A 15,253-nucleotide genomic window follows, 5' to 3' on the forward strand; every position below is an offset into this window, starting at 1 on the left:
CAATGGCTGAAGTTACATTTTCCAACTGACACCAACTTTTTCACATCAGACTTATGCGCAAACAGTCCTCCAAAGACTGGGTTGACAGTCGGTTCCTCTCGTGCATTTTAATCGAGTTCATCTTGGAGAACGCAGCCTCACAGGTGCAGGTTGAACCGAACATGGTGAGCACATACATAGCCAGCGTCTTCAATGCGCCATAGACCTCGGGACAAGATACCCGAAAAGCGCTCAGGCTTTCAGCACCACGGAGAGCAGCCTTCATGTCTTCTGCGGCCTGAATTTCAGCCAGCTCGCTGTGAATGGCTGCCTCGTCCAACTGCAACTTGTTTGACAGATGCAATAACTTGCACGGGAGTAGGCCAATTTCAATGTGGCGATCTTTCTCTGACGCGCCTCTGACTGCTCAGGATATGAAATCTTGAAATTTGAATGTTTAGTGTCGTGGTGACGGCGCAGATTGTATTATTTTGCTACAGCAACTGTTGCAAATTAGACATACTGGTGAGGCATTTCTGAAGGTTGGCATGATAAATGCGTACATCTCAGTCCATTGTCATCAGTCATCATTAAAGGACCTGTTTTCACTATCAACTTTGCATTTTATAGCCTTTAAGAGTGCCATTTTACCTCTGTTAAGAGACCCTTTGCTGTCACTTCCTCCTTGTTTGTTTTTCAATTGCTCTATAAGTAAAGTTGACTTAATTGAGTTGAGGCAAAATATCCATCACCCCTGGTGGTTGTCTGTGGTATAGGTGATAGGAGCCTGACTCATGAAGGCCTTCAGTTTTGTAATGAAATGGAACAATAAACACGTAATCATTGTCAGGTGTGATCGTGGTTAAATTTGGGCCGAGTTGGAAAATAAACTAGACAGATTAAACATTTATTTTTGACACAGTAGTGCTTCTCTGCAGGGCAGATATCGTGATGGAAGTGGCCTAGCAGCTAGCTTAGCCTAGCAGCTAGCTTAGCATGGCGGTGCTTTAAATGGTCCGTTACCCCCTTGTTTGACATGTAGGAATTCCTCTGCACAGTTCTTCACTGTACGTTACATCTGTTTGTTTAACTTGCAAAAAGCCCTCTCCATCTTGAACTACGGTCATGCTTTCTCCGAAAACAAGTTCATGTTAATAGTTTCAGCTGTACTTTGTTTGATCTTTGTTTACAGGTGTTTAAATATAAGTGTTAGTGGATGTGTGGTTATGTGTGTTTGGTCTTTCTGGAAATGATTCATTAAACAAAGTCCCAAAATAATATCTTTTAATATTTCCAGTAAATGACACGTAGAACTCTCAGAAAAATAAAAAGCAAGCCCCTTTACATCAATAACCCACCCGAACAATCACAGCTGGGGAGGGGCAGGGCCAAGCATGACAGTGACGTTAGGCTACAGAAACAAGACGTCATTAAGACTCCTCAGCCGGACAAAATATTATAGATTATATTGAGATTATTATAGTATTTATAACATTGATGTTTCATGTTTACACTCAATAAAAAATATATCGACCAATCAGGTCACAGCAGGTTTTAACAATGAAGTCATCATACCCTGAAATGGAAGGTTAAGCATGTGTTGGACCCTCACACATGTTAACCACATAGTAACTCTCTGATCAATAAGTTTGATCACTTTAAGAAGGAATGGGGGGGGTCCACATACTTTTAGCCATGTTAGTTCATCGTCTAATCAGAGAGCTTCACTGTGAAATCACTATCCACCAATCAAACACCAACAAGCAAAATAATAATGTGCCACTTTAACCAAGTACTTCTACAATGTGGCATTTTTACTTTTACAACGGTAACACAGTACTTCTAAACTTTGTTAATAAAAAAAAAATCTTATAGGTGGCACATCATTTTTTTGTGTGTATTTCCATTTATGGACTAGCCATAATGCAACGTTGTCCTAAACAATATTAAGACATTATTCATGTTGTACTGGCGAAAGAAAGAAAAAAGGCCATTCAGAGATGAAGAAACTATGATAAAAGCACAGGAAACCTTCCGCTCCATCTATGGCGCCACATGACAGGAAGTGACTGGCTTCAGCCACTACATTCTTTTGAATGCTGCCGTTGTAGAGAAAAGTTTTGTCGACGCTGAAAGACGTTGGTTTGAGAAACCTGTGTCCAAAGTTCCTAATTTCTCTGGAAATGACTACTTCTTCTTAAAGGCTTCGTCTATTTGAAGTCAATATAATCATTTCTCTGGTAGAAAAATAAAGTCATGCTGTAAAAGTAGAGAACAGTCGGGACATGATGGCTCGGTAATGCATTCCAGGCACTGCAGTGGCTGGGAAATCTCACCGCCAGGAGCTGATCTGAGGATGAACATAGTCTTTATTATTCTATTCTTTATTGGTATGTATGTGTGTGCATACTCATAAATGAAAGCCTTTTAAACAGCTGATCAGTCACCTGGTTGAATGTGATTAATGAATACCATATAACCCCTAACCCATATATATAATCTCAAAAATGATCTGAAAACATCTGCAGAGAACCAAGTAGAATTTTGGAAGAGAAGAATATTACTGATGTTTTATTTCAATCATAAACGTTATTTTTTTCATTCCTGTGAAACTACTTTAAAAAGACTGAAATTAAATCTTTTTCTACTGTGAATTCTGAAGAAGTTAATTTATTTTAGATGTTTTTACTGTGAAAACAATTTTAAACTTGCACCTGCAAATCAGTCGATGCTGGGAATGATGCTTTGCAAACCTAATCTTTAACATTATTAAGGTCTTAGGTCTTTTCTGACATTTGAGTGAGAGGGATCTGATTAATTTCAAAGCAATGAGATATCAACACGATTTGGAACCAATAACGATCCACTGAAGATTTTGTAACACAGCGTTTAGTAGGAGAAATGGACAAAAATGTGTGTGGCAAAATTATAAATGGCGTATTTGCATACCATGATTGACTTTTTTGTAGAGCATGTCTAAGAGGCATCGGGGAAAAAACTGGCCTACTGTGGTACTTTTCAAATTTCTAGGGGGCGCTATAGAGACATTTCTTTATACGCCAAAATTCTCACATTTTTCACCAGTCCAGATATGCATGCCAAACTTAACAACTTTTTGAATTTGAAAAAGCCCCCAAAAAGGCAAACAGAGTAAAAGTACAAATAATTCCTTGAAATACAATAGGTTCCTCTAGTACGTAGTACTAGTCGTAGCGAGGACCTTCATAAGGAACCTGCAGGGCGGCAACAAGTCCGCTTCAGTCTCAAAGAAGACTTTGTGTTTGCGGATGTTTTGTTCAATAGCATTGTCACAAGTTGATAAGCTCCTCCCATTTGTTGGTCCTCAGGCTTTCTATCAAACCTAGTGGTCTACTTCTGAGGAGCTTTAACAGTCAGATGAAAGTTACTGTAGAAAAGCTGCTTTCACAATTTACTCAATTTAACAAGAGCAGTGGGTTGGACTTCCTGTCGTCTTAAGGTCTTTAGGTTGTGTCGAGTTGCCTTTGGGTCTTCAGGTTGTCTTTAGGTCTCCAGGTTGTCCATAAGTCTAGGTCGTCTTTAGGTCCTAAGGCAGTATTTAGGTCTCCAGGGTCCAGATGAAAGTTACTGTATAAAAACTGCTGTCACAATCTACTCAACTTAACAGGAGCAGTGGGTTGGACTTCCTGTCGTCTTAAGGTCTTCAGGTTGTGTCGAGTTGCCTTTAGGTCTCCAGGTCGTCTTAAGGTCTTCTGTTTGACTTTAGCTGTCCAGGTTGTCTGTAGGTCATGAGGTCGTCTTGAGGTCTTCGGGTCTTCACGTCGCTCTGTCCCAGGTTGAATGTGAAGCATTGCTGTTATGACAACTTGAGGCAACATCACTGCAGAGGAACATTGAAACAAGTTTAATGCGTTCAGGAACAACGTGGAAAGACAGACTGATGTTCTGTAATTAAAAAGATCTGCAGTCATTCATCAATAAAAATTTGAAAACTCTTTTAGAAAATATACAATCTATCATCATTATCCCTCCTTTTTGATTGGGTCAAAAACAGTGCTGTGGACTCCAGTCCAATAACAAAGCATGCATAAGAAGAGAAAGGCGGGCCTTGAAAAATTGGCCAATGAGAGCGAAGCAAAATAACTTTATAGTCACTGGGTAGAGACCAATCATGAGCCTCGATGATGATTCGCATTCAAATACCCGCAGCTTGAAACAGGAAACGGATATAAATAAACATTTTCTTATAAAAACAGAGAGTAAAGAGCAAAATAAAAAAGACCTCCTCAAGAATATTTACGAAGCTCATTTTCAAAGGTCAGGAAATCAATAATTCCAGGAAAAATTCCTCGCCAATAAATAATCCAGCGACCGGAAGAAACGCCCCTTACGCCCGTTTCAGCATCCGCAGAAGAAGAAAAAATTGTCTGGTCCACTTCTCATGATGCATTCAGGGTTCCAGAGAAACATCCGTTCTTCTCACTACAGGAGAGGAAGAAGTTATTTTCTCCTGTGACTTCACCAATCAAATCTCCCCAAAGCAACAACGTGGTTCCTGGTTGGACTTGAGATCCAGTTGTCCTCCGCACCTACGGAGGGGACTCATGACTTCTGGGTGCCAGGGGACAGAACCACAGGGGTAGAGAGACCATCCACACTCAGAGCCGGGATGTGGATCTGATTACTGCCATTAGTGGGAAACTAGAGGTCAGAAGGGGGGGAGGGGGGAGGGGAGAGAGACAGAGAGAAGTCCATTTGAAACAGCTTCTTTAGGGTTTACTGACAATCCCTGAACACATGTACAGATTTATATCAGGCGTGTGTTTGAGGAGCATTAAAACCGTTGTAATGGTTCTAAATGTCAAACTGATGGAGATAAGGGATCAAAAAAAGAATCCATTTCATAAAGTCATCAAATGATATACATACAAACACACATATACACACAATGCCTTGCATAAGTATTCACCTCCTTGGACTTTTATACATCTTGTCATGGTATAACCATAGATTCAGATGTATTAAATTGGGATTTTACAAATGTAACAAAAGAAAATGGTCCATCAACTGGAAGTTGGGGGAAAGATTACAGGGATTTAAAAAAGATTTAAAAATAAAAATCTGAAAAGTGTTAAAATAAAGTATTCACCCTCTTTACTGTAAATCACCTCAAAAAGATCTGTCACATAATTAGTAGATAGAGTCCACCTGTATTCTATTTAATGCCACTGACCAAGATGAATGAAGCAAACTCAAGGGGGAGTAAAAGGGTTTACAGTTAATGATAAAGATAAAGATTCCACATCAGGAGAACAGTGTTGTTGGATCACTGTTACGTCGTTGCACCAGCTGCTGTTGGAGTAGAAGCAGATTCCTCCACCCTTTGTCTTGCTCCGTGTTGCAGTCCACACTGAGCAGCTTGAAGCCCGCCAGCCGGAGCGCGGAGTCCAGTATCGATCCATAGAGCCAGGTCTCCATGAAGCTCAACATGGAGGATGTAGAAAAGTATCTGTCTCTCCTCACCAGCAGCTGGAGTTGGTCCAGTTTGTTGCGCAGTGAAACGTTGGAGAGAAAGATGCCGGCAGCGATGTGCGAGAACCAACGAGCCGAGAGACAGATCCATAAATATTTTACATATTTTCTGCTGTATATTGGGGGGGACACGACCCCCCCCCCCAATGGTTAGGCCTATGCCTCCTAGGATAGTTCTATAGCAGGGGTGGGCAAACTCTTTGACTGGCGGGCCACAATGGGTTCTAAAATTTGACAGAGGGGCCAGGAACAAAGGGATGAAGTGTTTGTGTGAGCTAATATAGATGACATGTGAAAAAAAATTAAATGAAAGGATTTGGCTTTTAACAAGCATTCATTTACAAGGTAATTCAACATATTTGCAAGGGTGTAAAATTCCACCGACTTCCACTGACCTAAACGCAACACTTTGTTGTCTTTTGTCCTTTATTGTTTCCACTGTGAAATGGCTGGTCCCAACAATAGACCCCTTAACGTCCTACAATCGGTGAAATACATTATTTTTTGGGCTGGATCATGAACCAACCGTTCTCAACTCGACTCTCACAGTTCTTTCTCTTTCTCTCCTCTTTATCTTTGGGTTTCATGACCAGTCTTTGTTTCTTGTGTCTGTCCTCCAAGTTTTCCTCCACCTGCTCTGTGCCGCCACATCCTTCACCTTCCCTGTGCAGTTCTATCAAAAGCCTCCACCTATCACATGTTCTCGCGCGTTCTTTGTTGCTTAGTAACAAACGTACGGTGGCCGAGACGGTTTAACACTGTCTTCTCAAGATGTGGCGTGTGAACTGATTGAAGTGCGTGTGTCTCAAAACGCTGGCTTCCGTCACCAGAAAACTTGATTTATCTCATTTAAATTTTGTAAATGAGATAAATCACTGTTGCATAATAATCAAGAGTGACTTACATAATCGCTATGACAACACACACACATATTTCTTTTACTGTGAAAAAATGTCCATGTGGCGGCTGAACCCAACCAACACATCACTAATCCCCCCCCCCCCGAAATTGAAAATATTAGCTTTGAGATAAATGTTCCTTTTCCCTTCTCAGGTGCAATTCGAGTGTTATAATAAATAAATAATTATATAAATATTTCACATATAAAATTAATGTTGGAAATAATTATATGCCAATATGTGAAATTGCAAAAGTCACTGGTCAGACCTTATTGTGGTTAACAGTATTGGTAAGGATGCATTTAGTCAGCAGCCTCAGTAGATGGGAGAACCTTCTTCTGGCTTTGCTGGGATCCAGAAACTCCTCGTCCTTATTGTGTGAAGTCTGGCTGGGTACAGTAGGCCGTAGCGGACTCACTTCTTCCCTCGTAGAGTCTTCCGTATGGTTGTGAACGCGGCTCTGGCTTTGGCAGCCGGGTGTGTAGTCTGGGAAGATAGCGATCCGGTTGTCGTTGTAGACCAGCGCTGCTGTCTCGGGCTCTCCTCAGAATCTCCACTGCATCTCTGTCATTGTGTTGTTTAGCGATGATCACTCGTGCTTTCTCGCGGTCCCCTGGTTTCCTGGTGGCAAACTTGCGGTGCGATCGGTCGATCTTTATGTCCTGGTCCATCTATAGGGCTTCTTTAATAACTGGAAACTGTTTTCGGGGAATGGGAGTCTGGTTGTTCTTGAATGCCGGCTATTCAGATATGACAAAGTCTCATTCTCCCTTCCATATCCTCGCATCGGCCTGTTAAAGTTGGGATCTGTCTTTGGAGGCTGGTTATAGTAGCATGTTGATGTTGAATAGCTGCTCTTTGTATGTCGACTTTCATGTAGTCTTCTGTTTGGATAGCGTCGTGTTTTTAGCAATTTTGGACTGTATTGCTTCAGCTAGCGCACTCTTCTGGGGGGCTCTGCCTCGTGGGTTTTTGTAGCTAACCCTGATGAGCCAGAGCCGGATCTATATTTATATTTTTAGGCCATTTAAAACAACGTAGTTTGCACAGCTTTTAAGGTGTCCTCGTGAGATTTTAGGCTGGTATTTCTGTATTAGGAGCTGTTTTTTAATCAAAATAGTGCCGGTTCTGCAGGAGCACTGAAATTTGCGTCTTACACCATATATATATATAGGGTTAGGTGTTAGGGTTATATAACATTGGCCTGTTTTTCTCATCTGAACCAGAAGGAGCCAACAAAGTGTAACAAACACAAAGCTGATCTATTACAGAGCTGGGCAGAGACTATTACCTGGAAGGACAGTTTGGCTGGAGAGCGAGGCGCGATAGGGCTCAGGGTGCTCCAGAAGTGTATGGTGGAGGGGAGAGGAGTAGGAGTGAGGAGGACTGGGGTCTGTAACACACACAATGAGTCATTAGAACATGCACACGCACGCACATAAACACGCGCGCACACACACACACATACACACACACACACACAAACACACACCAGGGCATGGGAGGTGATGACGGAGGGCGTCAGGCTGTTGGTTGCTGATCCAGGATTCAGGAGACTGTTCACAGCAGCATTCACCTGGGGGCGGAAACAGGAAGTAATGTCACACCCGTTGCGGCTCATTCTACGTTATCCATTGATCAGGTCACATGACCCTGTCCATGAACCTTATCCAGGGAGAGGCCGTGGGGGAGGGAGGGTGAGGAGGGCAGCTCCAGGCCGCGAGGCTTCTTGGGTTTCGAAGGAGCAGCATCGGAGGTCACAGGAGGAGGCCCTGTCGAGGAGCAGGAGGTCACCGGGGGGGCGGTAGGCTCTGTGTTAAAACAGGAAGTGATGTCAAGCTCTACTTAGCGAGAGAATCAGAATCAACTGAATTATTATAACCTTTACTGTGACATAGTGCGAATGTTATTATAGACTTACCTAAAGGATTATTAGGAACACCATACTAATACGGTGTTTGACCCCCTTTCGCCTTTAGAACTGCCTTAATTCTACATGGCATTGATTCAACAAGGTGCTGAAAGCATTCTTTAGAAATGTTTGCCTCAAGGTTTTGCGTGTTGTGGCTTCACAAATGCTTTTCTGCATAGCTCGGTTGTAACAAGTGGTTATTTCAGTCAAAGTTGCTCTTCTATCAGCTTGAATCAGTCGGCCCCTTCTCCTCTGACCTCTAGCATCAACAAGTCATTTTCGCCCACAGGACTGCCGCATACTGGATGTTTTTCCTTTTCACACCATTCTTTGTAAACCCTAGAAATGGTTGTGCGTGAAAATCCCAGAAACTGAGCAGACTGTGAAATACTCAGACCGGCCCGTCTGGCACCAACAACCACGCCACGCTCAAAATTGCTTAAATCACCTTTCCTCCCCATTCTGACATTCAGTTTGAGTTCAGGAGATTGTCTTGACCAGGACCACACCCCTAAATGCATTGGAGCAACTGCCATGTGATTGGTTGATTAGATAATTGCATTAATGAGAAATTAAACAGGTGTTCCTAATAATCCTTTAGGTGAGTGTATATTATTAGGCCGTTGTGATATGCAATACATTGACTTATCGCAGAATATAGGTAAGCTGCGAAGTAGAATCACCTGTGGGCGTGTCCTGCCCTGGCTGCCCTACGACCCCGGGCTCCATGCACGGAGGCGGCGGGCTCTCTGTGATGGTGAGGGAGGGCTCTGGATCTCCAGGGCCACAGATCAGCTGAGGGACCTGGAGGAGGAGCAGAGGTGTCATTAGTAATCAGTCTGAAAGGAGGAATCAGCAGGAACCTACACCTCCTCCTCTGACCTCCTCCACCCGTCTCTCCTCCAGAGACACCATCCCTAGCAGCTCCTCCTCCGACAGCAGGTTTTCCTCCTTGATGGCGATGGGGGCGGGGGGAGGGATGACCAAGGGAGGAGCACACTGCTGATGGTTAGGAGGAGAGTTGATGATGACAAAGACGGGAGGGTGGTTGGTGGCCCCCCCAAAGTCATCCTGCTGGGGGCCCATCAACACGTGTGGGGGAGGCAAAGGACTCCCGACCCGCCCAGCAGCCCCCAGGGGGATGAGGGAGGACGGATCTCCCACTCTGGTGAGGAAAATCTGAGGAGGCTCGCCCACTGGAGGACCAAGAGGATTCTGGGAGAGGAGAAGAAACTAGCTTAACACCAGTTTGGAACTGGGTGACCACACAGGGGGCGGAGCTGACCTCGGATTGGCTGGTGGTGCTGACTGGTATCTGTGGGCTTAGAGCTGGGCTCTCGCAGGGAGACGGGTGAGTCACAATCACCTGGAGGGAGGACTCAACTGCTCCTCCTCCTGACGGGGGCGACGTGGACTCTGCCTGTACACACACCTGAGAGGAGCAGGAGGGGGGATGGGAGTAGGACAGAAGAGGACAATTGTTCGTCTCAGATATTGAAAGGAGTAATAAAGTTCTCATAAACATGAAATGTATGGAATATGTTCATTTCTTATGACCTGATTGGTTGATGACTTTTTTTGCAGGGCTCTTTTTATTCACCAAGAGAACTAATAGCTACGAGAGATCAAACCCACCTACAAAATGTACTTTTAATACATAAATCATGATGGATTCACATGGATGAAGCGGCAGGTCTGTGTCTCTCTGACCAACAATCAAAATGTTTGATCAGCGCAGTAAGAAGCTGGTCGGAAAATTGCAATAACGCAATAAATAAAGACCCATTGACCACCATCATTTTACTGGTGTGAACTCGACCATCGGCGACCCCTCACCGCTCTGGCCTTGGAGGCGGAATCCTGCTGCAGCAGCGGCAGCAACTCTGTTTTGATTGGCTGTGGGCCGGGCGAAGATTGCAGCGATTGGATGGTGAAGGTGGAGTAGAGGCCGGACTTCATGTAGTCGTTACGGGAGCTTTTTTGGGAGCTGGGTGACGAGCGCTGGATCAATAAAAGAGATCAATCAATACCTGATATCCATACGGTGTCAATAGAGCCTGGTTCAATAACACAGATTGTTCAATAAGTGATCGATAGAGCGACCGAATGGAGACAGAGAGACGGGTACCTGGGGTAAGCCCTTTGATGTATAGGGTGAGGCCACGCCCCCTGGGCATTTTGATTGGCTGATGGGGTCGGCGGTGTCCATCCTCTGGCCTTGGTCTACGTTACGTATCCCATCATGCATTGCGGGGTCGGGCTGACTCACAAACTTATAGACAAACTTCTGACCGCTCACCTTCTTTATGATGTTCTGAGGGATGCAAATACATTCATTATGAGTACTACAAATATACAGTACTACTGATATGAATGACTGACATTTCATAGTACAGTGGTTCCCAAACCTTTTTTGGCAATTGCCCCTATGAACATTGAGGTAGTATCTTTGTTTTGTGATGTATAAACTTTCTAAAATAAGTACATACACCTAAATCGTCAGCTTTGGTTTCCAAGTGTCTTTAGTTCGGTAGGCTTCAGGCTGTCTGCTGTCAGTATTTAAAGACTCGACACACGGGGCCTCTCTTCCTGTGAAGAGGGACAGATATGCCTTGCATGGCCGTGTTGCCATCAGGTTTGAGATCATTCAGGACTTCCTGTCTTCTTCCAGCTGATCATAGAAAACATGTTAGATCTAAAGGCAATACCCAGAAGCCTCGGCTTCTACTTCTTCTTCTGTCAGGGAGGACTCGTCCAGGATCTTGGTGGCGGTTTTGGTTTCTTTGTGGAGATGATGCAACACGAAGACGAGTAAGCTCACTGCGTCAGTTCTTTTACTTCTTGTCAGTCTTCTCTTTTTTCCGCTTTTCTTCTTCTGTGGTTTTCAGAAGAGTAAGAATGAAAGATCAACTTTACTTGCTTAGTTTCCGTCGATAACCTTTAGTGAAAAGATGAACTGACTGAGTCCATTACGGTGAGTGAGGGAAGCTAACTTTGTGTTTTTAGCTTCACAGAGCAGCTCACCAAAGACTCTGCTAAGATCAAAGCGAACGCTGTGATTGACGTTAGCGAGTCGTCATCTTCATCACTAACAAGCAATCTCACCATTCCCTCACCATTTGATATAGTGCCCTAGCTTTACTATTTGGTATTATTTTATTATATTTTTCGATACATGTGTGTGTGTGTGGGAACCACTGTCCTATGATATGTCTCATTTGGTTGGCTGCACCCTCATGGATGGATGAAGGATGCATTTGTCACTTTGGCTCCTCCGAATGCGGTTGAAGAATGCAGGTCTCCAAGCGGCAATTCAGAGACACAATTGATCCATCTTAGGATTCGGCTGAATTAAATTGAATTTATTCAGGGTGGAGACAGATGAGCCGACAGCAAGGGGAAGTGGGAGTTTTTAGAATACACATAAAACATTTCATAGTTTTCTAAATAGTCCAGTAATGTTACAAATTGCGAGAATACACAAAGAAACTGAACTTGCTTTGCTCCCTTTGTTTTGTGATTATAAACATTACATTTATTTGTGTTTTATGGAGCAGGAGAAAGCATCAAGCTGAAGGAGAACCATGTGTGAGGTGACATTCAGCTTCTGTAGCTTGGACATATTCTGTAATATCTTAAGTTACAGTTAAAGTAGCTCATGTGCAAGAAATAAATTCTGTGCATACAAGTTAATGAATGTGTTTGCTGCGGTGGATTTTATTGACTGTATTGATTGATTTCTTCTGCCTTAAGATTGCAATATTACTTAACCGATTTGTATTTAAGGTGAGTGTTCTTCTCTGAGCCTGAAATCTATCATGCTCCAAAGGTGAAGCATATCTTCCTACATGAAATGAAATCTACGGGGTTTCCAGGGTTCTAAGGCTTTTACCTTCAAGCGCAGCAGGTTGCTAGGCAACGGGAGTGGCAGAGCTATATCGCAAAAAGGAAGTCTCCATTTCAGGGACCGCTTGGTTCAGATTCAGTTGTTGGGGGACCTGGCCCACGTAGACCAGAAGGCCAGTTCCTCAGGAGGATGGAGCCCACCAAACGAGACACAGCTCTAGTATCACCAGTAGTACTACTGATACTACCTTGTCATAGTAGTACCGGAGGGCCCGGCTCAGCTTGTCGTAATTCATGTTGTGCTTGTTCTTGCGGAGGCCCCAGAGGCGAGCCACCTCCTCAGCGTCCAGCAGCTTGAACTCTCCATCCTTTCCTGTCCAGGAGATCAGGTGATGCTGTTGCTGGTCCTCCAGTAGGTGGAGCAGGAACTGCCACAGCGTGACGGAGGGGTCCATAGCTAAGGACAGAGAGGCAGAGGGACCAGTTCTCTATCATAAATACTGCGACTGAGATAAGGAAGAGCACATCGCCATGAACATCATGCTGTATTGAAGAAGACTTTAAAGTAGAGATTAAAACCATAAACTTATGTTTACTGAGAGAATAAATCAAGAGAGAAGTCCCCTGCTCGTCACGGGTAGAAAAGTGCTGAATATCCTGTGAAGATTCAATTAACTTTTTTGTATAGCCCCAAATCACAAATTTACCTCAGAGGGCTTTACAGTCTGTACACATGCCACATCCTAACTGATGAATAAACACATCAATTAGCTGATGTTAATTAGCCTCATAATCAGGAACATTTATTACCAAAATACGTCAGACACACAAGGAATTTGACTAGGCGGTTGGTGCATAACAGCAGACAGTAAGACTATGGACTACAAGAGAACATGTGTGAGTGCAAGAGAAATTTAAAAATAAGTTAAAAGTGCACTAGGGAACAGAAAGTGACAAGTGAATGTGTATGTGCATGTGGAGTGTGAAGGGATGGCCGGTGAGATGTCAGAGTCTTTGGGGGACTCTGTTGATGAGCCTGAAACGGTTTGTGTGGCGGGAGGTCTTAGTCCTGATGGACCACAGCCTCCTGCCAGATGGAAGGGGCTCAAAGTAGGGCTGTACGGTATGGCCAAAAATCCCTATCACTGTATTAGGAAACGTTCTAAACGGTATACCGGTATATCACAGTATTGCTTTTTCAAGTAAACGCATTCATTCATTGAACCCGAAAACGGCCGCGGCTACCCGAACAGCTGTTCACCTCTTGCTGGCCAAATTGCGCACAACTGGCCAGCAGTTAGCGTGTTAGCCTGTTGTTAACAAGTCCACATTCATCTCCACTGTCTTCAGCCTTGGGGGGAACTGGTGCTGATGGTCCGAGAGGCAGAGACTTCCCCAGATTGACGTGCTGCGTCCTGTCGGACAGGAAGTCAGTGATCCACACACAGTCGGGCACGTGCAGCTGAGAAGGTTTGTCCTACAACAGAGACGGGATGTTGGGTTCGAAGGTAGAGCAGAAGACGTCCAGATGCTGGAGGACGAAGTGGAGGGCCGTGTTGACAGCGTCGTCTACAGACCAGTTGGCTTTGTAGGCGAACTGCAGGGGGTCCAGGAGGGCGTCGTAGAGGGTGGAATTGTGGGGGATGGAGTCAGGACATGTGCAGTAGAACTCATTCAGCTCGTCTCCCAGGCTGATGTCATTCATGGAGTGGGGGGTTTTCAGCTTGTAGTTTTTGAGGTGTTTAAAGCCTCTCCAAACTGAAGCAGAGTCATTAGCTGAGAACTGACGTTGGAGTCTCTCAGAGTACAGTCGTTTAGCGTCTCTCACCGCCTTGCTAAACCTGTATTTAGACTCTGTGTACAAGTCTTTGTCCCCACTCCTAAATGCCTGATCCTTCTGCAATCGTAGTTTTCTGAGTTCCGCTGTGAACCAGGGTTTGTCGTTGTTATAGCTCAACCTGGTGCATGATGGTACACAGCTGTCCTCACAGAAGCCGAAGTTACAGCCTCTGTGAACACATCCAGATGTTGGTAGTAGTCCTAGTCCTAGTCCAAGCATGCCAAAGATCCTCTAGCGCATCGCTGGTCCACACCACCAACTTATCAGACACCATGGAAAACATCGTCATGGTGACGGACCTCTCATCATCGGTAACCAGGGAACGATTACCCTGCTTAAAGGGACTTCAGCTGATCTGAGGATTTATCTCTTTAATTTGGGAGGCTAAACGCTAATATAAAACATATTGACTTAAGAATTTAATAACATTGAGTTCTTGGAAATGTTTCAATAACACAATATTCTTCAAATAGAATATGACGTTTTTTGGGGGGGGTTTCCTGTGTCGATGGGAGTGTTTTGGGATGGAGGATATCCCACATGTACAGACTGTAAAGCCCTCTGAGGCAAAAATCTTCCCCAAGAATCTATACTTTTCTCTCAGACGCCAACGAGGTGTTTTATTGTTGTGGTGACGAAGCTCTGACCACTTCACGTCCCCTGTCACTCTGGGTGATCGATCATTGTGTTCAGTCCCCGTTCAGTTTGATCAACTGTTCATCTGTTACTCAATGAATCATGTGATCTGTTGATATAAATGTATTGATCCAAATGTGTGCTTTGGGTCAATAATAAACCCATTATGTATATTATTTATTGAACAAAAAACAGAAGAGAGGGGGAACTCTACAGGAAGAAGTCAGCTGTGATATAGGGAGGTGTGACATCATGACCTCAAAGAGGTTGAGATGAAATGTCACAAGCCTCCAGACCAGCTTCTACACACATGTAAACACACACGCATAAACACAAACAGACAGACGCAAAAAACATGCACAAACTGCAGCAGGCCTCAGCAGCTTCCACACACACACCTGTTGCTATGCCGATGCTTCCCTCCATTCTGCACAGAAAACACACAAACACCTGCAGCATGTAAACACAGCACCGTCTCTCACCGTTAATCAGCGGGTTGGACTCCATCTTACGTCCTGTGTTGTGTCCTAGCAAACATTCTCCATGCTGCCTCTTGTTGTGTTACCTGTGTGTGTGTGTGTGTGTGTGGGGGGGGGGGGGGGGGGGGGGTGTCGTCGGAGCTGCGGTCAG

The 15,253-nt window shown here is 44.2% G+C and overlaps 1 protein-coding gene across 1 annotated transcript; it reads right to left on the reverse strand.

The window, feature by feature from the left end:
* Positions 1–1,246: 1,246 nt before the first annotated feature.
* On the reverse strand, positions 1,247–15,247 carry elk1 (ETS transcription factor ELK1). Its single transcript, XM_037479750.2, has 11 exons — positions 15,106–15,247; positions 12,396–12,604; positions 10,430–10,615; positions 10,138–10,302; positions 9,587–9,733; positions 9,184–9,516; positions 8,985–9,105; positions 8,055–8,200; positions 7,882–7,965; positions 7,681–7,782; positions 1,247–4,659 (listed from the first exon to the last, which is right to left on the reverse strand). The coding sequence occupies exons 1-11, from the start codon at positions 15,128–15,130 to the stop codon at positions 4,561–4,563; spliced, it is 1,617 nt and encodes a 538-aa protein (XP_037335647.1). The 5' UTR covers positions 15,131–15,247; the 3' UTR covers positions 1,247–4,560.
* Positions 15,248–15,253: the final 6 nt, after the last annotated feature.

This window comes from Pungitius pungitius, chromosome 1, assembly GCF_949316345.1.
Source record: "Pungitius pungitius chromosome 1, fPunPun2.1, whole genome shotgun sequence".
Taxonomy (NCBI): Eukaryota; Metazoa; Chordata; class Actinopteri; order Perciformes; family Gasterosteidae; genus Pungitius; species Pungitius pungitius.